At 41.4% G+C, this 23763-nt stretch overlaps 1 protein-coding gene and 1 non-coding gene across 2 annotated transcripts in view; one reads left to right on the forward strand and one right to left on the reverse strand.

The window, feature by feature from the left end:
• Positions 1–4572: 4572 nt before the first annotated feature.
• Positions 4573–23763, forward strand: part of VAPA (VAMP associated protein A) — a 39411-nt gene continuing 20220 nt past the window's right edge. The window contains exon 1 of the mRNA XM_059041271.2: positions 4573–4903. Within this exon, the coding sequence (XP_058897254.1) occupies positions 4825–4903 (79 nt within the window). The 5' untranslated portion in view covers positions 4573–4824. The remainder of the gene's footprint in view (positions 4904–23763) is intronic.
• LOC131742970 (U6 spliceosomal RNA) lies at positions 14162–14268 on the reverse strand. Its single transcript, XR_009331627.1, has one exon. It is a non-coding gene; the product is annotated as a U6 spliceosomal RNA (small nuclear RNA).

The raw sequence follows: 23763 nt of genomic DNA on the forward strand, positions 1-23763 counted from the left end.
ATGGTACCATAGCAGGGTAATCTATTCTATGGATTCAGCTGTTAAAAGACTGAGTTAGATCTTTGCCAATTGACCTGATCAGCTATCCATAATATACTGTCAGGTGAATAAAGTAACTGCATATGGTTTTACATATTTTACAAGAATTCTTATGAAAAAACGCAAAAGCCAAACAGCTGTTTTCGTAGGTACGGATAAAGTTGGGGAGTGGTACACAACCCAGGCAGTTAGCATTGGTCACTCCAAGTGGAGTGAAAATTGGGAGGTATAGGAGGAAACTTTTTATTCATATGCCTTTGGGTTGTGTCACTTGTTACAATAATCACACGTTGCTTTTACAGAATAACAGATTAATTGAGAAAACATTCTTCAAATTATTTTTCATAAACAAAGATTATTCATCGTATAGTTTTAACTGATTTACTTTACATAGTCACACAAAGAAAATGTCCTGGGATAAGGTTTTTTCCTAACTCTTCTTCCAGCCTTGATTTTATCTGGTGAAGCTTCCACCTGCCTTCTCTTGGAAGCTCTATTTCTCAGGGAAGTCTGACAAATATGCTACGACAAGCACCCCCATCGTACCACACTTCCATGAGCACTGCATCCCCGTGATGCTTCAGACCTCCTGCATATTTCAGGTGGTTGCCACTTTCTACCATATCTGTGTTTTAGAAAAGATCCCATGGTGTGCAGTGACTGTGTTTCGTTCCCGTTTTAGCCCCAGCGTCCCCCTTTCACTCCGTAGGGTGGATGGCTTCCCGTCCTCACCTTACAGGACCGCTGAGCAGATTGTCACACCACTGACCTCCTTCTCGGTCCGCTCCTGGCTTCCCCGTCGCCTCCCTCTCCGCAGCCCTCTGTTATCACAGGCAGGAAGCAAGGCAACCGGGGGAATTAGGTGCTTACACAGTCTGGGGAGGGGAGGAGGGGCAGGCTTTCCAGGAATGACTCCCAGGGCCAGACTGAGCCGCCCCACAGGGCAGCTGCTGTCTCCCCTGCTGCACGCCCTACCTCTGACCCAGGGATCTGGAAGCTGCACTCAAGCAGGAGCCGCTGCTCCTGCTGACCCTGCAACAACTTACCGCCTCTGGATACAGGAAGCTAGTGACTGGGTGCTGGAACGCTGCCGCAGAAAGCTTCCAGGTTCCCGGCTGCCTCAGCAGAAAACAGACAGGGGCAGAAAGGCGGCCTCCGTCTCCCTTTTAAATATCCCAGGAGTGTAACTCACTGGTCGAACTTATTCCAAGAACAGAATCCTACTTGCAAAGGAGCTAGTTCACGTTCGTATCTCCTGCTTGGACGTAAGCGTATAAGGGCAGAGACCATGTTTACCGGCTCACCACTGAATCACCTACCTACCACATGCCGGTCACAGCAGTCATTTAACATTTAACATTGATAAGGTAACAGTGGTGGAACGAGGCACTATTCCAAGCTCTTTGTGTGTATTAACTCATTTAATTCTTACAACAAACCTCGGTTATATGTTTTGTTATCCTTCCCAATTTACAAATGTAGAACAGGCACAGAGAGGTGAAGTAAGTTGCTATGACCACACAGCAGAAAATGGTGCTTGAACCCAGCCTGTACTCTGTATCCTTCTGCCTGAATGTCTGCTGAAGGTACGCTCATTTAAATGTTTACTGAGTTGAATTACACAGAGGATTGATTATAAACAAATTCATAATTACAGACCACCTCTAGAGTAAAGGTTAACATATTTAACTTTGGAGAAGAAGGTAGTTGTACTTTGTTACCATTTGCACTGGAAACTGGTGGGGTTTTAAAATTATTATTATTCTTGCCAAACGCATAAGAGATAATCTGTGCAAAGGTGAAAATTATTGATGATTCAAGTAGGCTGAAGTAATATTCAAGGACTTCATACGTCTTAGACTCATGAACACTTGGGAGTTAGAGAGTATATGCTTGAGCATATTTTTTGCTAATAACTTATTAAGGGATCTTTATGTAGCCACATTAATCAATGTAAAAATAGCAATGAACAGGGCTTCCCTGGTGGTGCAGTGGTTAAGAGCTCGCCGGCCGATGCAGGGGACACGGGTTCGTGCCCCGGTCTGGGAAAATCCCACATGCCACAGAGCGGCTGGGCCCGTGAGCCACGGCCGCTGACCCTGCGCGTCCGGAGCCTGTGCTCCGCGACGGGAGAGGCCACAACAGTGAGAGGCCCGCGTACCGCAAAAAAAAAAAAAAAAAAAAAAAAAAAAGCAATGAACATTGGGCCCCTGTTTCTCCATCCCAAACAATAGATGTCAATTACATTTAAAATTGTTGCCTTAATCACTTTTGGGTGTCATTTTTCGTGGCTTTGGGAAGAGCAAAAATGCACAGAGTAGAAAATTGCAATTTCCTTCCCCCACCTCCCTCCCCCCTCTATTTACTGACATAAGATGCTCTCACCTGTGTTTTCATTTCCAAACTTAACAACAAAAGTAACACTTGCTAATTATTATAAGGTTGTCCTGAGTAGCTGTGTTGTTTGTAAAGTTCTTGGAACTGGTAGAAGAAAGGTATTAATACCAAAGCACAAACCACTTAAATAGTGCACTATTGAATGAGGGTATGCTGTGCTCTAAAATAGTAATAGGCGAATTATTCCAAAGAAGTTTCATGTCTTCTTAGACCACCAGAATTGTAGATTCTTATAGGTTTAGACTCTATGCCATTTTTGAAGCGATACTGTAAAGAGAAAAAGTGAAATGGGCAGAGGTTTCTGAATGATATAGATGCGGAAACTGGAATACATCCAATTTCGGCTTCCTCCTGAACTCACGGTGAACACGCCAGCATTGCCTCACAGGGAACAGACTGGCAAAGCTCTCAGCATGCTGGGCCTGCTAACTGGGGTTCCCAGTTAGCTTGCTGGAAAGATAAGCGTCCATCTAGCCGCGAAGGAGCCAGTCCAGCCAGGCTAAATTGCCCATGGATAAGAGTTCTTAAGCAAGTAAAAAAAAAAAAAAAAACAAACAAAGAAAAGAAGAAAGGAGTTTGTGGCAGCTTTAGGGTTGTCTGTTCACGACTAAACAACAAACATATGTAGGAGCAAATCCCTTGAAGGGATTGTCAACCTCAACTTTTTTTTTTTAACAGTAAGGCCTCTTTTGGTAAACATAGAATTTGTGTATTCTTTAATGAGAACTGAAATTTTAAGATAATTTGGTGAATAAAAGGAACTCAAAGGAGACATAAATTTAGAATAAGCTTTTCAAACTATTTAAGAACGGTTCCCATCCTCCGAGGTTTTCCATTGCTCTCCTGTGGCACAGTCTGGTACGAATGCTATGTTGGCTGCTCTGGAGAGCTATTCCCAGTTGGGCTCCGATGGCTGGACTGCTGTGAGAACGTAGACTTTGTGCCCGCGCCTAGGCCATGGTTCCATTTGTCTCATTTGTTTTCTAGACCCACTGGGCCGCGCCTTCATGGCAGCAGCATCAATTTGTCCTTTGTTTCGTGGTGCTTCCTAGGGATTTGAATTTGAGCAGCACTGTAACGGTTTATTTACGGCACATTCATTGTTTTCATGTTCTTGTCCCCGACTACCCCGGCAATCCGTTAAAGACTGGTCAGCAACTTTGCTGTTGGGATTTTTCTCCTTCGACTCAGTTTACTACAGGCTACCGTAAATGCTGCAGATGTAATTCGTTGCCAACATGTGAACGTGACACTGTTTTGGTTTGGGCTTATCATTATCAATCAAAACTGAAGAACAGATACGGCAACAAACGTTGTAGATTTTGACTTTTATTTCCAGTTTGATAACGTGTGCCTTGTCAGATCTCCAACGACGCGTCTGCTTCTTAAAGGAGGCGTGTTTCCTCTTCGGCTTTTGCATTACTGGAGAGAATTCAGGAAGGAGAGCTTGGATTGGAGAGCCACAGAATTTAGTTCTACCGACGGAGGGATGGGTAGAATTAGGGAGCACGCTGACAGATCCACGCATGTTTTCCACAGGGCATCTTCTATATTTCTAATCAGGTGAACCTCGGGTCAGTCTCCAGAAGCTGTGTTTCTTTTTTAGTGCAAACAAGACACCATCTGGGAACCAAAATGAGTGCTGGAGCGCCCCACCCCTGCCTCCAACCGACCCTTCTCCTTCCCGCCCGCCCACAGCCGTTACTACAACTCCCAGCAAGCACCGCGCAGCGCCACAGGGGACCAGCTCCGGCGGAGGCCCCGCCCCACGCGGAGCATGCTGGGAGTTGTAGTCAAACAAAAGCCTGACCGCTCCTCCTTGTGCTATTAGGCATTCCCGCTTGAGAGATGGTAATTCGCTGCCGTAGCGGGTTCTCCAGTCTCGCAACCCTAACTGTGGCTAAACGGGACCGAGGATTGAGCCTTTCCGCCCTGTTGTGCGCGCCGCATCGGCGCCCCAGAGCTGAGCTCCGCCCCGTCGACACCCGCTCCCTTGACAGCTGGGCTGAGCTCCGAGCGCGGCGGGCCGGGGATGCGCAGGCGCAGCGGCCGGCCGCGCGGGGCGGTGTGGAGGGCGGGCCGGGCGCGTGGCCTCGCAGCAGCCGGGGCGCGCACGTAGGCACGCAGAGGCGTCACGTGGGGCGCCGAGGATCGCAGTGCGCGCGGCCGCGGCGGCTGGTGTGGGGTTGAGTCAGTTGTGAGACCCGGAGCTGCGGACGGGCGGGCGGCCCAGCCAGCGGGCGACAGAGAGGCGGGCGTCGGGTTCGGGAGCCGAGCGGTGGCCCCGCGTCAAGTCGGGCCGAGCCGCGCCGCAGCCGCCGCCGCCGCCGCCCCCCGCCCGCAGCCAGCGACCCGCCGCGGGCGCGCCCCCGCTCTGCGCTGTCTCCGATGGCGTCCGCCTCCGGGGCCATGGCGAAGCACGAGCAGATCCTGGTCCTCGACCCGCCCACAGACCTCAAATTCAAAGGTGGGTAGGGGCGGCCGGCGGGAGGGGCGGACGGGCGGGCGGTGGGGGTCGGCCGCGCCCGGTGAGCCCCCTCCCCCGCCGCCCGCGCTCGGCCCCGCCCGCGGGGGTGCGCGCTCCCTTGCCTCCTCCCGCCCGGCGCGCCCGCCGCCATCTTGCGGCGCGCGGCCGCCTTGTTGCGGCGGCGGCCTCGTCCTTGGCCCGCGGGCCGGGGCGGGGTCCGGACGTGGGCGGCGGGGCGGGTGTGGGGGTGGGGCGGGTGGCCGGGCGCGGGCCGGGCTCTGCGTCAGCGGGGACTGGCGGCCGGACGTCCTCCGCGCCGGTCGACACCTGCGCTGGGGCGACACATGCACGTGGACTCCGCGGGCTGCGGGGCCAGAGGGAGCGCCTCGGGCGGGTTTCTCCTGGGGATGCTGAGGGCGTACGGGGAAGCGGGGTCCGTCCCAGCTCCCGTCACGGGGAGACCGAATCCTTTTGTGCAGGAGTCCGTATGTTGTCCTTAATTCAGGGACTGTGCCGAGCACGGAGCCTGTGAGATGTGTGGCCGCTCTAGTGTTTAAATCAAATCCCTCGTTGTAGTCCAGGGTTGAGTCCGAAAGAAAAACAGATTGCTTTCCGTAGGAAACGCTTTTTAGGAGTTTTAAAAGGTTGTATGAGAGGAGTATTGTATAAAGCCTTCATTTTGGAAGCTCTAGCGCGTTTCCGAATTTCTTTGAATGGAAATGTCAGTGAGCTGCTTGTTAGGTAAGGATTTGGTTTTAAGACAACTCCACGAAATATTAATATGTTGAGAGGCGCTAAGTGCATTTTATTGTAGCAAGTTTATGTGAGCGGCATGATTTTACATAGTTTTAGGCGAAAGGAAAAAAAAACTTTCGGGGAATCATGAATATATCGATTTAGATAATACCTAACTCAAATACCTATTATCTTAGGGTGGAGGAATTTAATGTAAACCTTCATGGTGTGTGGTTCTTCCGAGAATTTTAGTATTTTGCTTTTATTTTTTGGGAGGCTGAGTTTACAGAGGAAGTTTCCTCTTCTGGTTAATCTGTTTGTGTTGCCATAAGGGACTTGGATGCCGTTAAAAGTAGTTTTAGGTCAGGAAATGTTCGCAGAGTTTGACGCTTTCTGCTTAGAGAAGTTGTAGTGTTTCTATAGTAAGAGACTAGTAATAGCGAAGAGGCAAGTTAAAAAAACAACCAAAAACCCTACACAGTGACTTGCCAAATAGTTAACTCATTTCAGGTATTGAAGATTTACTAGCTGTGATGATAGAACAGGTTTTTGTGTTATGGATGAAAGTAGTTCACAGGGCCTATTAAAGTTTGGACATAAGTTGACTTTAAAAAAAAAAAAGACTTTCACTGGAAATTTTATAGGGACACACATTCACTTGGGCCATTTACTTAGCAAACACTAGTGAAAGCTTTGTGCCGGGACTTCCTTGGTGGTCCAGTGGTTAAAACTTCACCTTCTAGCGCAGGGGGTGCGGGTTCAATCTCTGGTCGGGGAGCTAGGTTTCCACATGCCTCACCGCCAAAAAACCAAAAACATAAAACAGAAGCAATATTGTAACAAATTCAATAAAGACTTTAAAAATGGTCCCCATCAATAAAAACCAAATATTAAAAAAAAAAGCTTCGTGCCATCTCTGTATTTGATTAAGAGTATTCAACAATGAGTAATTTATTCAGCAGGTATCAGCTTACATTTGGGATTCACTGCTAAGCAAGGTGGAGGCAAGGTCCACAGTTAGTTTGGTTTAATGGGGTAAGCATACAATTAACAACAGTAAATGTGCTAGGTTTTATCTCAGCCCTTGAAGAACTCCTAGATGGAAAAGACGTATAGATGCTGTAACAGAGGCAAAACAAGTATGAGGAAAGAAGCCACTCTTCCTTCCCGCTTGCTTTAGGAAGCAGCTTGCTTTCAAATGGGGAAGGGGGAGGGCTGGTCAAGGGAATGGTTTGCTCCTTTACTGATGTGAGAGAAGGTTGGCTTGTACTTAAATACCCAGTGTATTGCTGTGTGCTTCGGTTTAAAAGTGGGGTAATGGGGCGGATTGGGAAAGAAGAGGAGGGGTAGGATGAATTGGGAGGTGACATTTGGTGTCATTTGAACTTCTTAGTAAAAGTTATTCTTTTAGTCAGAGGGAAGTAGATTGCTCTGATGGAAAGCTCTCTGTATTCCGAAGAGCAGTTTAACACTGAGGAGACTCAGTTAGAATCAACAATCTCTTTATGCTTCATTTGATGGTGGTTTAAAAAGTCATTTAACTCTACCGTGAATTACCCGTAATTTTCTGTTTAAGTACAAGTCTATTAAAGGGTAGTTTTGCGAAAGTCACCTGCTGGTAGGTTTATTTGAATTAGTTTGACTTTACATTTGATTAAGACGGTTTCTCCAAGAGTGAGTCATTTAATCATTCTGAGATTGGGTGGTGAATTTTTTTGTTATATGCATAACAAAGTCATCTTGATATGAATTATCATCACTTTGCACAATTGTGGAGAAGCAGATAGCAGTTTAATAGATTTTCTACATACCTCAATATTTTATTGAAGTTTATTGTTTTATACAATTGTTTATATGAAAATACTTTTATAATGATGTCATGAATTCTAAAGTAGTTCTTTTGTTACATTAGTAACAAAAAAGAGGTAGATATTTTCAAATTCTGTTTTTTAAGCCCTGGCAGTAATTTGACCTAGAATTCAGATTTGAAATTTGGTATTACATGTGAGAGACTTTTTTGTGGGGGGTCCTTAAAATGTTTATTTACTTTTATAAAATTTCTTCCTTTGTATTATACAACATTTTATTTTTCCAACCTGTTAGTAATTCTGGAGGAGAGTTTGGAGAAGAAAGTTTAGAAAATGCTAAAATAAATTGTGAACGTATTCTTCCTTCTAATGATCAGAGAAAGAGGAAAATAGACCAAAACCATTGTTTTGAAGGTGATCCATAACAGTAACATCAGTAAAGAAAACTAAGCTCTCTGAGTGACGAGGGACTTGCAGTGTGTCAGCCAAAGCATCTTTGAATAGCAGCACATCATGATGAAGAGGCCTGAGTGAGGATGGGGAATACTCCTCTTGGTGGGTATTTGGCACGTTTTTAGGTATTTCAGATCACTTCTGTTTCACAGTGGCTACATCAAATCCCTGGGGTGATTCTTCCCCTGCCCCCCGAAATAGGACATGGTTGTCTTATTACTCCATTCCTGCACAGTTTTCAAGGAGCTCTCCACTGCCCACCAGATAAAAGCCTAACTCTTAGTGTGACATACAAGCCCTTCTGTGATGTGCTGTCTCCTCTTGTTACACCTGTTCGTCGGCACACGTCCACACTTTCTTCTCTGAGAAAGAAAAACCCTTCTCATATTTAAGCTTATTTGTTCTTCTATTTTTGCTGGTTAAGGTAAAAGTCTTTCATGACTCAGACCATGTTCCATCAGATATTTTCTCGGTCATGTATTCAACCACTGGCTTCTTCCTTTAAACAGAAAAATGCACTTAAGTCTTTCATTTTTAAAAAAGCCAACAAAATACTTCCTTGACTCCCAGCTCCTTGTGGTACTTGTCCCTCCTGTGCTTCATTTCCTTTGCAGTCAGACTTCTTGGGAAAGTAGTTCATGTTCCCAGTCTCCCTATTCCTCTCCTCTTGTCCCCTGTCCTCGCTGCTTCCTGATTGCTACTGCAGTGGCACTGCCACTTTCTCTCTCCCTTGACCTCTCTTTGGCACTTGCCATTATTGACAGTTTGTCCTTTTAAAAACTCGATTTTTCTGACTTCAGTGATACAGTTGTCTTCTGGTTTTCTTCTTTGCTCTTTACTTTCTCATTTGTGACCTTTTTCTTAAATGCTCATGTTTCTGAGATTCTGACTTGGTTTCAACTTTATCACTCTGAACTTGTTCAGGCTTCCTTGTTTCGAGGGCTTCTCTTTCCCCTCCTTTCTCTCTTTTTGCACGCATTGGTACACTCCCAAATCTGTGTTGAATTCAGACTTAAAATCACCTTAGGAATACATACTAATATTGACATCTGGATTTGAATGTTGCTCAGACATCTCAAACTCCCCATATCCCAAACTGGTTTTTTACATTGATGTTAAGGGGGAGAATGGTACAGGTGTGGAGGTAGTGGAGTGATGTCATATGTGTAGTTAAGGAAAGACACTTCTGGTAGCAATATGGAGTAATATGGGAGGGAGAGATGAATTAGGCAGCTGCTGCTGTCCATGCAAGAGGTGACCGCTTGTGGGGTGGTGTAGGAGATGCAAAAAGTTAAAGAAAGTTAAAAAAAGTTAGTCAAGCTGGTGAAACCCGGGGGTCTCTTAGGTGTGCACTGGGAGAGTGTGTCTTGAAGGCTCTGATTTCTGGCTTACACACCTGGAGAGAGGGGACAACAAGCACTGGCTGTCTCATTAGAACGGGTGTGTTCTACCCAGGGGGAGTGGGGGAGGAAGGTCCTGATCTCCTTGGACAGGTTAGCTACATTTAGGTCCTTTCAGGGTTGTCCTGAGGAGGTGAATCGTAGGCCTTTGGTGGTACGGGCGTGTTACTCTGGAGTGCTTTGGGCTTAGCTAATTTCTTTGCTTCAGGTGACTCTCTTTCCTTTACTGGTCAGCAGCTGCTCTCCTTTTCTCTAGCATCCCCTCCCTCCAACCTGTCGTCTACACGGATGCTAGAAAGAGCTACCCTTTGAAAAGTGCACACCTGATACCGTTGCTCCCTGGATTGAAGAACCTGCACCATTTTCCCATTATGCACTTGACAAAGCTCCACATCCACCGCCTGCCTCTTCATTTCTCTTCTGCTGTAGCTTTGGTTATATGAAACCATCTTCCCAGACGCTCTCAGCTGTTGCAAGCCTCTCCAGATGCTCTTTTCAGAGTGTTGTCCTCCCTCCTGTCAGGCAGGCTTTCTCCACTTCAAGAGCTCCTTCCTCTTGTGCTGTCTTTGATTTTCCCAGGCCCCTTGGGTCACTGCCTTCTTCATGCCACTATCCGAGCTTGTGCTTATCTGCAGTTACAGCACTCACCATTGTGTAGTATTTATGTTTACGTACTTTTCTCTCACAATCTGTACTGTAAAGTACTTGAGGATATGCTCATTTATTTTTATGTCCATAATAACAAGATCTGGCATGGGATGATTGTCCAGTGAGTGTTGATTGCACTAATAAGACTCAGATGATTTCTCCTGTAATTCTTAAGTTTTCTGTCTTGGATCTCTTTTCAGTAGGGTTTTTCATCTGCCTTTGCAGGTACTTGTGTTTTCAGAGTTTTGTAGTTCCAGAAAAGGGTGTTTTGTTAAGAGCTGACTAATGATAGATACATTGTTCATTCTTTATGCTTCACCTTTTTCATTTGTTAAGTGAGAAGTGGGACTGGGTGATTTCTTGGGAGGTGGTCCGGCTATCAGGGTTTCTGAATGTATATGACAGTTGAGTGCAAAAGGAAGACACAATTTTTCCCTGCAAAAGGAAAACACAGTTTTTCTCTTTACATATGTAAGGAATTGGGAGACCTTGATTGAGTTAAGTTCTGCAAAGTTTGGTATTTTGTGATTGTTAGTGTTGGTAATTTTGTTGTTGGTTTACTGTACTAGTTACCTGTTAGATTTCCCTTAAGTAAGACCTTCCTTAGCCATGCAGAGATGGTCTGTGAAGAGAGTTTGTTAGCAAGGACCCTTTTATTTTCTCAGAGGTTCTTCCTGACTCTCTTTTTCTTGTTGCTTTTCTATCTTGACTGACCGACCCTTCAATGAACTCCTGTTTTTCAGAGGAGATAGTGGTTAATATAGGATGGATCCTACTTGCCTTCATAAAAAGTTGGTTTAAAAGAAAATTACATGTTCGCCAGTTTATTAAACTTTACAGACCACAAAATGTAATATTATTTTGTATAACTACTAGAGAAAAATTCTTGTTAAAAATAGATTTAAATGCAAGAGGGGGTTATTTTTGCAAATGCTTGTTTACTGGGTTTATTATAACTGAAATGTGACTCAAATTACTGTTTAAAATTTCTTACGAAAACTTTCAAACATTTATAAAAACCTCTATACACTTAACAAAACCTCTATACTCTTAAATTTAATAATTTCATATATACTTAAGTTTAATGATTATTAGTATTTTACTGTGTTTTTTTGGGGGGCGGGGTTACCGCAGTATTTTATTTTTTTTTGTTTTTTTTGTTTTTTTTTGTTTTTTGTGGTATGCGGGCCTCTTACTGTTGTGGCCTCTCATATTGCAGAGCACAGGCTCCGGACGTGCAGGCTCAGTACCACAGTATTTTAAACAAATTCTGGCTGTTAACATCTCAAGCCTAAATACCTGAGCTTGCATTTCTAATAAACAAAAAAAGGGTAATTTTATTTGCAGAATCACGACACCATTATCACTTAATAAAACCAAAAATAATTCTTCAATAATCTGTTATTTCGTCTATTGAAATCTTCCCAATTACAGTCCTGGTTTTTAGTTGGTTTGTTAAGTCTGTGCATTGCATGTGGCTGTTGTATCCAGGTCATCTTAATCTTAACAGTTAGTGCCTCCACCACTTCCTTTTTATCATGCCATTTACTTGTTGAAAAGACCAGGTCGTTGTCCAGTGGAATGTCCCATATTGATATTTCTGGTATGTAGTTCCTGTAAATTTGGATTTGGATTTAAGGACTTTAAGATTCAGGTTTCAGAATTTTTTTGGTAAAAATACTGCATAGATAGAATTGTGTCACATCAGATGTGGATAACGTCTGGTTGTCCAACTTCTAGTGATGTTAAAGTTGATTGGTGATGACCGCCTTATTCCTCCCATGAAAAGTTACATAAGTATGAGTGCATTTATGGTAATATGTGTGAGGGAAAAGATCAGAAAGAAAATAACGTTAGCAGTCATTAGTTCTACTTTAGGTTGCTTTTTTTTCTTTTTGGCGGTATGCAGGCCTCTCTCACTGTTGTGGTGTCTCTCCCGTTGCGGAGCACAGGCTCCGGACGCCCAGGCTCAGTGGCCATGGCTCACGGGCCTAGCCGCTCAGCGGCATGTGGGATCTTCCCAGACCGGGGCACGAACCCGTGTCCCCTGCATCGGCAGGCGGACTCTCAACCACTGCGCCACCAGGGAAGCCTGGGATGCTTTTGTTTTTACGTTTTTACTTTTCTGTGTTTTCCAAGATTTCTGCAATGAACATTCAGTGCTTTTAATGGTAAGAGAAAAAAATTATTTTGTTATTAGACTCAGTACTTTGAGAGATTATATCAAGTTTCATTTTGTCCTACCTGTAATACTTTGTTTTATTTTTTATTAATAATTTAAGCCTTTTATACAGGCTGAAGTCTTTTTTTTTTTAATAATAAAGCAGTCAATAGAAAACAAATCTGTTAACTATACCGCAGCAGTTCAGAAATCAAGGCATATAAAGACAAGTAGAAAATCATGTTTGTTTGAAAGCAAGTCTAATTTATATCTAACTGTACATACATCTGTTAAGTTTCATTGGGCTCTTACTGTTAGGATCAATTGGTGGTCTTTTGTGAGAGCGTGGTAGATTAGTTTGGGGTATTTATTTCTCAGAGAATGGGCCCTGCCCGTAGACTGTATTGGAGGCAAGTAGGCTAAGCAGCGTGTTAAGTTCACAGGATCCCTGTTCGTCCAGACAGTGCTGAGGGTTCAGTGGTGGGCACCTCGCCCAAGGCCAGCCAGTGTATACATACTGATGGTTGGCTAGTCACAATGTTGAAGCCTCCTCTTTAAACACGATAGGTTTTAGACTTTTAAGGTCGCAGAGACTTGGAGACAGTGGCTGATTTGGGCCATGTCAAGCAGAAGTAGCCAGTTGAGAGAGAACAGGGAGAGGAAAGCAGGCAAGAGAGGTCTCGTGGTTCCAGTATAAGTTTCTCTTGAATGCAGCCTTTTGTGAGGCCAGCTGTACCTCATGTCCTGTGTCACTGAGATTGCTTTCATCTTTATAATCAACGCTTAAGTATGATTTTATTCTTCATAATAAAATTCCTTGCTTAAGTAAAATTAGACTTCAATATTTATGAGACTGTGTTCAACTTTATGACTGTGACACATATTTCACTTTATAAAAATAACCTCAACTAATGTCTTAAATTTTTATAAATACCATTTTTGATGCCGTGTCATTAATATACCATAGTTTTTTTTAAATTTATTTTTTAAAATTTTATTTTATTTTTGGCTGCATTGGTTCTTCATTGCTTCGCACGGGCTTTCTCTAGTTGTGGCGAGCAGGGGCTACTCTTCGTTGCGGTGGGCGGGCTTCTCATTGCGGTGGCTTCTCTTTGTTTTGGAGCATGGCTCTAGGCACGTGGGCTGCAGTAGTTGTGGCACGTGGGCTCAGTAGCTGTGGCTCACGGGTTCTAGAGCACAGGCTCAGTAGTTGTGGCGCAGAGGCTTAGTTCCGCGGCATGTGGGATCTTCCCGGACCAGGGATCAACCTGTGTCCCCTGCATTGGCAGGCAGATTCTTAACCACTGTGCCACCAGGGAAGTCCCAATATACCATAGTTTGCTTAGCTACTTTTCTCTGGCATTTGGGGAGTTCTCTAGGATAGTTACCTTGAACATTTGGTACTGTTTTCAAAATTCAGTTTTAAATGAATGAGATGTTTAGTTACTTATGTTTCAGCTTTTAAAGGATGTGATTGGATTCGGTTGCCATTTTTAAAATAGTTATGTTAAAGAATTGTTAATATGAGAGAGCTTTAAAGTACTAGTTGGTAATATAAATTGACAGATTTCTTATGGGCCTACATTTTGACAGACTTTTATTTTGTAGCTATATACTTCCATATATATCTACTCACCCATATATATTTACACGTGTGTGTGTATATATATACATACATATTTTTATTTTGGTACTTGGATAATCTGACATGAATTGGAGTGACTGCTGTACCTTTAAAAGGTGTAGAGCACCTTTACATCATGGAATGTGTTTTCTGTTTGTTTTCTCTATGAACAGATTTTACTTTTATAGCTTATAGGGGAAGATGAATCCCTTGGTTTTGTTTTCTAAGTACTGTTCCCACTGCCAAAAATCTCAGTAACAGCATCTTCAAAAGATAGCTTTTTCTGAATCTTTTCAGTCCCCACCCCCCAACTTTAAAAATAAAAGATTTTTTTTTTTAACATCTTTATTTGAGTATAACTGTTTTACAATAGTGTGTTAGTTTCTCCTTTACAACAAAGTGAATCAGTTATACACATACATATGTTCCAAAAATATGGAACGCTTCACGAATTTGCGTGTCATCCTTGCTCAGGGGCCATGCTAATCTACTCTGTATCGTTCCAATTTTAGTATATGTGCTGCCAAAGCGAGCACAAAAATAAAAGATTTTATGAACAAATTAAGGTAATATGAATTCACGTTTAATAGTCCCTTCTGATTATAAAATCAATGCTTAATGTAGAAAGTTGAAAAAGCATAGAACAGTATAAAGCAAATAAAAATTACTCAATCCCTACCATCTATAAATAAACAGTTTCTTTGTTTTTTTGTGGTACGCGGGCCTCTCACTGCTGTGACCTCTCCTGTTGTGAAGCACAGGCTCCGGACGCGCAGGCTCAGCAGCCATGGCTCACGGGCCCAGCTGCTCTGCGGCACGTGGGATCCTCCCGGACCGGGGCACAAACTCGCATCCCCTACATTGGCAGGCGGACTCTCATCCACTGCACCACCACGGAAGCCCCAGTTTCTTTTTAAAAAAAATGTATATATTTATTTATTTAGGCTGCGCCAGGTCTTAGTTGCAGCCTACAGACTTCTTAGTTGTGGCATGTGAACTCTTAGTTGCGGCATGCATGCGGGATCTAGTTCCCTGACCAGGGGTCAAACCCAGGTCCCCCTGCATTGGGAACACAGAGTCTTACCCATTGGGCCATCAGGGAAGTCCCTAAATAATCACTGTTAGCAGTTGATTATTTTTTCTGTGTATGACTCTTTTATATCCTATATTTTTTAGTTAATGTTAGTGTGATAATTTTCCCATAAGTATTTTGCTTCTAATCTAACAGGAGCTTTAGATCTGTAAATGGTGCTAAACATTTATTTCAGGTTCTCCCAAAGATATCCATTTCTCTTTTATTCTTTCCCATCCTGCCTACCTAGATTTTAAAAAGTAATCTAAAGTCTTCAGATATGGAACACTTATTTCTGTTTTAACAAAGGTGTTAATTTAAGCATATTTAATGTTTAATCCTGAGTGCAAGCATGAAAAAAAATTTTTTTATGTGTGTGTACATCTTATTTTTCTCTAGAAAGTTACACAGTGGAAGGACATAAGATTTATATAAAAATGTTACAAATCAAAATGTTTCATTTCTGTGTGAAGACAGTGTTGTTTATTCTCTCCCATTTGTTTTCAGGACTGTCACAAAGACTGTTTAGGTCAGAGTGAGCAGTCTGTGCATCAAAAGGTCAGAAAAAGTACTTCTAAAATGTTTGGTAGCTTTATACAAAATGTCAGTGAGGCTGTGATCATCTAGGATTGAATTACTGGCCATGTTACCATGGAGTAGTAGGTGTTTTCTAATTAAGGCAGTAAGTAAAGTTGTTCATAAATGTCACATACTTTGAGGGCTGAGAGGAGTCTTAGAGATGGTTTTGTGTACTGAGCTAGAGTGGAGGGTTAGACTGTGCTGGAGAAGTGACATGATTTGCTCAAGATTTGTATCCCTTGATTTGTATCCCATGATTTGCTCAGTCACTTTGTTGATGGTTTTAGATTGTGAGCCTCTAACTCAGCACACTGCTTTATGCTTTTTACAAAAGTCAGTAGTACACGGTCAATAGCAGACAGTCCCCCCCGCGCCCCTGGCCCCCTTGCCCCCACCGCAGGAAGGTGATGGATGAGTATTTAACTTCGTGCTCAGAACACTGCTGCATTAACTGAAAGTGCTTAAAAAGAAAGAAAAGACATGGTTCCTGCATGTTGGTTACTTTTAACTATAATTTTAAGGCCCTAGAGTGGGAAAACTTTTTTTTTTTAATGACCACACACTACTGTGTTAAGTGGATTTTGGACATTTTTTCATGATACATTTTAAAATTCTTTGTTGATTATGTAATGTGGATAAACAAGGGCAGTGAAGCAGTTTAAGAAATCAAGGCTTTCCTTAAATAGTAGAAGGTTTAAATAAAATAGGCAAGTTTTTGGCTTTTGTATTAATCTCAGGGTCCATACTTTTGTAAGGTTAATGAAAGCTTATAAAAAGATACGTTTAGTGCTTTAATAACTAAACCATCTTGAATAGAAATGACTCATTTTGTTTCCCGGAAAGTGGTCTTCTGTTTATTTTTACACTAATGTTTGTACAGTAATATTTATTCAGTACCTACTATGCCAGGGATTGTCCAGCTGGGGATACAGCTGCAAATAGAATAGAGACCCAGTCTTCATGGAGCTTACATTCGCTCAAGTCTGAGATTTCAGAGTGTTTTGGAAAAAAATACGTAAATAAATTAAGATAACTTCATTTTTAAAATTTGTAATGAAGTTGTTTTAGGGCTTTCTTTGGTGTAAAACATAAGAACTGTTTTCTTAGTGTTTGATACTTGTTTCCAGAAATATTCATCCTGTGGAACCAAGGGAAATACAATAAAATATCCAATTAAAATCTTTTTCTTATATTACGGATTTGACTACAGTTTCATGCTTTAACACTGCAGAAATCCGCCTGGAATGGCTTATGAATTAGGAAATAAATACAGCTTAGGTACTTGCATAAAATACATAGAGAATATATGAGAGTTCAGGCTCTGGAGGCAGACCTGACTTCCCACTTCCATGACTTTATGCTTGTGTGACCTTGGACAAGTATTCTAACTTCTGATTCAGAGTTGACTCATCTGTAAAATGAGGATACGTAATAAAAATATTAGCCTTATAGGCTTGTTATTAGAGTTAGTGACATAATTCACGCAAAGTTCTTGATACATGGTGAGTGTCCAATAAAGGCTAGATTGTAAAAACTTCTGTTATCACTATTTTTACTGTTACTACTGCTACCATGCTACTATTACTGTGGGAGTTCTTAGTAGATATTCTGTACTGTACAGCATATAATTCAGATGTGTGATTAAGTTAACGTAGCAAGACGTATTCAGCAACATAACCCTTTGTTAGTGGAAAACTTTAATCAGTGATGCAGCCGTTAATTTGCTAACACCTGTGGAAACATTGAAGTAGTCATCACTGACTTCACTACAGCTACATTATTTATATATTTGAGCTGAGCATCCAGCCTGCCTTACTAGGATTTTTACTTGTTCAGTTTCAGTACAGATAGGATGGAGGAGTGAAAATGTCATGCTGGGGTAAATGATTTATGAATACCTAGAATCATAGCAGAATGTACATATTTCTGATATTTTTTGTTGTTATTGCATGTTAAGAACAATCCATGTGATTGCTCAGCCATACTCAGGTTAAGGCCAGTGTGAATTACTCCAGTTCATTCAGGGATGAGCTGGTTTCTTCTCAGGGAGCTTATAGTTAGTGGGTGATTTAAGACGTATATAAATAATAAAGTGAGACGTGCAGGGAGAGAGGTAGGGACACTGTGCTATGGTAGTTGTATGGTCACCCTTGTTTCTCCTCAGAGATGCATGCTTTGGTTCATTGCACTTTCTCCTGTTATCCTCCTGAGGTCACTAACTCAATCGGTACCCCATAGCCAAGAACTCAGAGCTTGTCCAGAACCGGAGAGTCTGAAAGGTGAGCCTGCTTCAGTGTTACAGGTGCTGTAGAAGACATGGGACTCCTGGGTTTAGAGACAAAGGATGTTATTCTCAGGGCACTGCAGGCAGCAACTTCATAGTTGTGTTGGTTTCCTTTGCCCCTCAAATTCCATGGGGGCAACACAAAGGGGTTCAGTGCAGGTGGGTGCTGCCCACCTGGTGGGTTTGTGTCATAGCTGAGAAACCTTGAGTCTAGGGCCCCTGAATCTTTTGTGATGGGCTGCACAGAAACCTGCCTGACCTTTTTCCAGAGGAGGACCTGAGCATTATCACACTGGACAGTAAACAAATCTGCCCTCTCCTCAAGAGGGAGATGCTAACAGTCAGATGCAAGACTGTTCACTATGTAGATCCTTGAAAAGGCAGTCTGTATGAAAGCCTCCAGGGCCTCCACTGGCAAAAGGTGCAGAAATGCTAGAGACCCGTGGAGACTTGTCTCCCAACAGACCTCTGGGTTGCTGGTCTAAACGATGCTACGGAGTTCATGAGTTACCATTCATGCACATAGCCTGTTTATTCTTGAGCTGCATCCCAGAGGCCTTTTCTCTTTCTGAAATGCTCCATGCTATATTCAGGGCCACTTATCCTGAAATAAAATTTGATTCTCTTCTTAGTAAGCAGATACGGTTGAACTCAAGTTGATATACATGCTGAGGTGTTTAAGAGTCTTCAGTTACTGGAATGCATCAAAATAAGATGGATGGATGGCCAGAGATGGCTAGGTAGGTTGATAGGTCTCAAAGTAAGTAACAGCAAAGTGTTAATTGTAGAGTCTAGGTTATTGGTGTATAATCATAATTGTTCACTGTTCAGTTTCTTTGAAGTTTTTCAAAATACTGGGGGAAAAGCCAAGTGCCTTCTCCCCTTATTTCCCCCAAGTCAGTTTTCTTTGCAACTAAACAAAGCCTGGCATTTCAAGAAAACTTTAACGGCAATTTACATCAAAATAGGTATATATGATAACCATTTAAGAAACTGTTTAGTCAGAGTAGTTCTACTTTTAGCTGTTTTTAGCTTAATTGTGTTCCTTTTAAGAGTGGGAGGTTTGGAGAACTATTTAAAAGGAAATAATTGCTCTAAATTTTTTTATGGCATTATTCTTTTTAAAATTTATTAATTATTTATCTTTGGCTGCGTTGGGTCTTCATTGCTGTGCGCCTTCTCTAGTTGCGGCGAACAGGGGCTACGTTGTGGTGCGTGTGGTTTCTCTTGTTGCAGAGCACGGGATCTAGGCATGTGGGTTTCAGTAGTTTGGCGGGCGGGCTCACTAGCTGTGGCTCGTGGGCTCTAGAGCGCAGGCTCAGTAGTTGTGGCGCACAGGCTTAGTTGCCCTGTGGCATGTGGGATCTTCCTGGACCAGGGCTTGAACCTGTTTCCCCTGCATTGGCAGGCGGATTCTTAACCACTTTGCCACCAGGGAAGTCCTGCTCTAAATTTTAGGTATACAGCGTTTCATGCCGGAAATATATTTTTAGGTAGAGTCAGGCTAGTCTCACTTAGGACATCCTTCTGGGTGAGCTGCCCTAAACTTTTTCTACATTTTTGAAGTTTGAGGTTCCAAGTTTTTTCCAAACTTTTTAACACAGGGACCGTATTTATGTATGTTACATTTCCATCTGGTAGAATTTGGGACTGAGAATAGGACTTTGGCTTACTGGGAATGATAATGTTGTAGAGTTAGGATGGAATACTTAGTGACAGGAAGTGTTGTGGGAGATTGAAGGAGGGCAGCCTGTGTAAAAGATGGAGTTTTAAAATTTAATTTGTTTTTTCAGTAAAAGAGTTCATGTAAATGTTATCTGTATTGTGTGGAATTTTGTTTTATATGGTATATTTTTACATATAAACAGTGAAATTCCGTCTGTAAAGTAGGAAGTATCAGGTGGTACCTGTGGTTGGTGACTAGTTTACAATCAAGTAACCATAAAATGGACTGTTGTAGTGATTGTTTCTAAATGTTAAACTAAGCATTTATATTGGACAAATGGCAGGATTTTCTTCAATTACAGGGATTAAGTTTTAGAAATCCTCAAAACTTGAGTATTTATTTCCTATATAAGTTGCTTCGAATGTTTCACTTTTTCATCAAAACACTGCTTTTCACTTTTTTTTCAGTTTTTTTTTTAAGCTTACATCAAGGGTCAGCTTTTCTTAAAAACAAAAAAAATCTTTACTGTTTTTCATAAAAGAAAAATATGTACAGTTTAAAGAATTACCAAGAAGTCAGTAGCTCTGCAGTCACTGCTCAGGTTCAGAAATAGAACTTGTGTGTTGCAAAGCTCTCCTCATACCCTCTCCCTGCAAAGTTAACTCCTGTTTTTTATGGTAACCATTTACTTGTTTTTCTTAATGGTTTAAACAACTAAGCATTACAGGGGATATTAGTAAAGCAGGAGATTATTGATATAATGCTTTTTAATTGATATAATGTTTTTAACCTTATTTGACACGATATCCCATTTTGATATTTTGTAATGCCCATTTTTCCATCCTGAAGTGAAATTCATATATAAAATTACCTACCAACATACACAGTTAAAATTTTTTAATATAATGCCCTAACTATAACATAAAGGAGAAGAAAGTGAATTTGTGATGAAATATGCATTTCAATGTGTGAATGTTTGGGCATGATTATAGTAGAAGACTAATGAATTAGCCAGATGCCTGTAACCTCTTAAATAAATGAGTTTTTATTTAAGGGAAGTTAAGGGAGGAGTTACCTGATAGAGGGTTTTCTCTAACATTTTGAAATAAGGGCAAGAGAATATTTATGCATGTGGGTAGAATCATGTGAATGTGTCACCCATACATGTGTGCTGACTGGACCAGATGTTTGTAGGGATTTAAGTGTCCTGAGTGACATTGCTGTTGGTAGAATAATTTTCTGTAATGGTGAACTCACCTTTCAGAGTTTTAGGGAAAGAGAAAAATACATCTATTGTTTTACACAATAGATGTATTTCTGGGAAAGAGGTGTTTTTTTTTTTTTTTTTTTTTTTTTAAACCAATGTGGATTTCTGGAGGGGTATGTGAGGATCTGGTGGGATGGGGGCCTAATACTGTACTTGATTGCATGGATCTACCTGGGTGTTGCGAAATGTTTGACATCCTGTTCCACTTCCCCACCAACAGTAGTAGCACCACCCACCCAGTCCTAATGTCAGGCAAAAGTACCTGACAGTGTCAGTATTACCCTGGATTTAGGCTGGTGTTGTAGCAGATAAATTACATAACTTTTCCTCTATTTTTGAGGGCCTGTAAGGGTAGATTCTATCAGGTCTGTTTAACCTGCAGGCTCCAGGAATCCACGATACACCCCCACCCCAGATTGCCCCATCTCACCCTCACCCTCCAGAAAAACCCAAGGTAAAATTGTTGTGAATTTGCCTGTGTATGTTTTTCTGGGGTAGTATATAGTTTTCATGAGATTCTTAAAGAGTTTCTGTGACCCACAAAGGTGGAACAGATGTTTCTGCCTAAGACCTCTTCAAGCTATTAAATCTGGTTATTATGCTAGTGGTCATTAGTACTTGCTGATTTTGCATTTTAACCAGGAAAATGGGCTCAGACTCTGAACTGGCTGCTGGGAGCCTACTGTGAGGCTTGGTTAGAGGGACACAGTGGAGTAGAAAATCTGAAATTCATTTGTTAGGTGGCTTTATTGTAGGCAATTTTACATTTTACTGATAAGGTTAACATATTCAGTAAAGAATTTGCCTTTTGAATTGGTGGAATTTTTTTCTTTTGACATATTAACTTCATCTTTAGGTAGTTTGCATTTTTATGTCTAGAAAGACCACAATCTATTATTTAAGATTCATAATCCCTTTTGGGCAATATAAAATGTAAGTACTGTTTCAGAATTCATATGGGTTTTTTTTGTTTTGTTTTGTTTTGTTTTGCGGTATGCGGGCCTCTCACTGTTGTGGCCTTTCCCGTCGCGGAGCACAGGCTGCGGACGCGCAGGCTCTGCGGCCATGGCTCACGGGCCCAGCTGCTCCGCGGCATGTGGGATCTTCTCGGACCGGGGCACGAACCCGTGTCCCCTGCATTGGCAGGCGGACTCTCAACCACTGCGCCACCAGGGAAGCCCCAGAATTCATATGTTGATGAAAATTGACACATGGTCATTTTCTAAGTCAGTTTAAAAAATCAGTTATTTTACCTTGCTTTGGATAGTTGGTACTTTCTCTAAAATTGGGGAAATTTTAAAAAATTGAATTTAAAATTACGAATTAAAACTTACATAATTATGTTATAAAAATATAGGATTGTTCAAAATTAAAATTTTGTAAAATGTTTCTTTTGTTATTTTACTAAGAAACTTTTAAAAATAAATTTATACTTAATGTAAAATCCTAGTTGAAATAGTCACATAAAAATGTACACATTCTCAGTTACCTGTAGTAATTTATGGATTTTCAGAATGTTAAGAAATGGAATCTATGTCTTTAAGACTTGTAGTTTTAACAGTTTAAAATGTGTCTCTAGCCAACGATTTTGTGGATTCACGCAGCAAAATGGACAGATTGGAGCTTTACCCTTCACTCCCCCAGACCAGTGTATGGTGGGGTAGCCAAAAAATGCAAGCAATTGGGATTGAAGAAGCAGCAAAGGATGTAAAATAATATATAAATGCAGTGATTAACTTGGCCATGTAATTCAAGCAAGCTGTCCAAAAGATTGTAGTTCTTATATATATTGTATATATATTTTTTAAAAATGTGTACTTGTTGATTTAAATGCTTGTTTCACATTAGAATTTTTTCCATAACTGGTTCTCTGCCTTTATATGTTTTCTTCTAATGTTCTCTTATTTCTGTCTCTTCCCTTTCATCCCAGTTCCAAATCTTTATTTGTTAGAAAATATCTTACAACTCACAAACTTTAAGCATAGGATAAAATTAATTTATTTCCTAGGACCTGAAATAAGTGCCTTTCATTTCAAGTCTCTTCTTTTCCTCTCCTTGCATCAGGCAGGTCTCCTTTCAGCCCCTGCTCTCTTCCCAGTGCCTCTTCATTGTCTGTTTGTTGTTCCCCTTCAAGCCTTTGTCTAAGATAATTTTCCAATATTCAGCAAAATGGGAAACTTTATCTGGCAGAGTTGGGGAATCTTCTCAGTCTGGACTCTATACTAGAAATATTTTAAAGTTTTAAAAGACATGCTTGTTCTGGTTTATTTAATAAAGGAAAGATAGCCTTTATAATAGTTGTCTTTGATTTCAGCCTTCTACCTTTTTTATTTTTGTTTAAAGTATAACTTAAAATTAATTGTTTTAGAAACCACTGAAAATTGCTTTTGGGTTAGTTAGACGTGTGTGGTTGTTGCTTCCATTGAGACATTCATCTTCAGTCTCCAAATTAACAGGTATTCAGTTTATTGTCTAAATCTGTATAAAATATCTTTAGGCTTTTCTTCGGCCAAGAACAAAAGTGGCGGTATTGTTCCTCCACACCCCACTCCCCCCCACCCCTGTTTTTAAACAAAAAATGGTTTAGGACTTATTTAATTCAGGCAGGACTGCATCACCTTTTGGGTTCTTTGTTTTGCAGTTTTATGTTTGGGTGTAGAATCAAAGCTTAATAAAAGCTTTGTATGTAGAGCATTTGACACAGTGCTCTTAATAAACACTTGACAAATATGTGAGTGAAAGAATGAATGAGTGAAGGGATCAAACTTAGTTGAGGTGAAGCAAGAGCACCCTGTCATTGGGTTCGTTGGCTTCTGATGGAGAGGTTTTGTGGTCGGCTCTGTCAGGTGAATCTGAAGATTGGCATTGGTTTGCAGACCACTGGAAAATCCCGATCTTTTCAGTCATGTGGTAAGAGTATACTCTAGGAATACAATTTTGGGCTTATTTCATAAATTGAAACTTTCAAAATACATTTTATTTGATACAAACAATACATGTTCATGTAGTGATTTTATAAAGTCTGGTAAGGAATGAAGAAGAAAATAAAACTCCTTTGTGAGTGTACACCTGGAGGTATATTTAGGTACACAGACTTGCAGTACGTACTCTATATAAAATTAAGGTTATGTGCATCCAGTTTTGAATTCTGCTTGTGTGTGTG

Source organism: Kogia breviceps, chromosome 15, assembly GCF_026419965.1.
Source record: "Kogia breviceps isolate mKogBre1 chromosome 15, mKogBre1 haplotype 1, whole genome shotgun sequence".
NCBI classification, from domain to species: Eukaryota; Metazoa; Chordata; class Mammalia; order Artiodactyla; family Physeteridae; genus Kogia; species Kogia breviceps.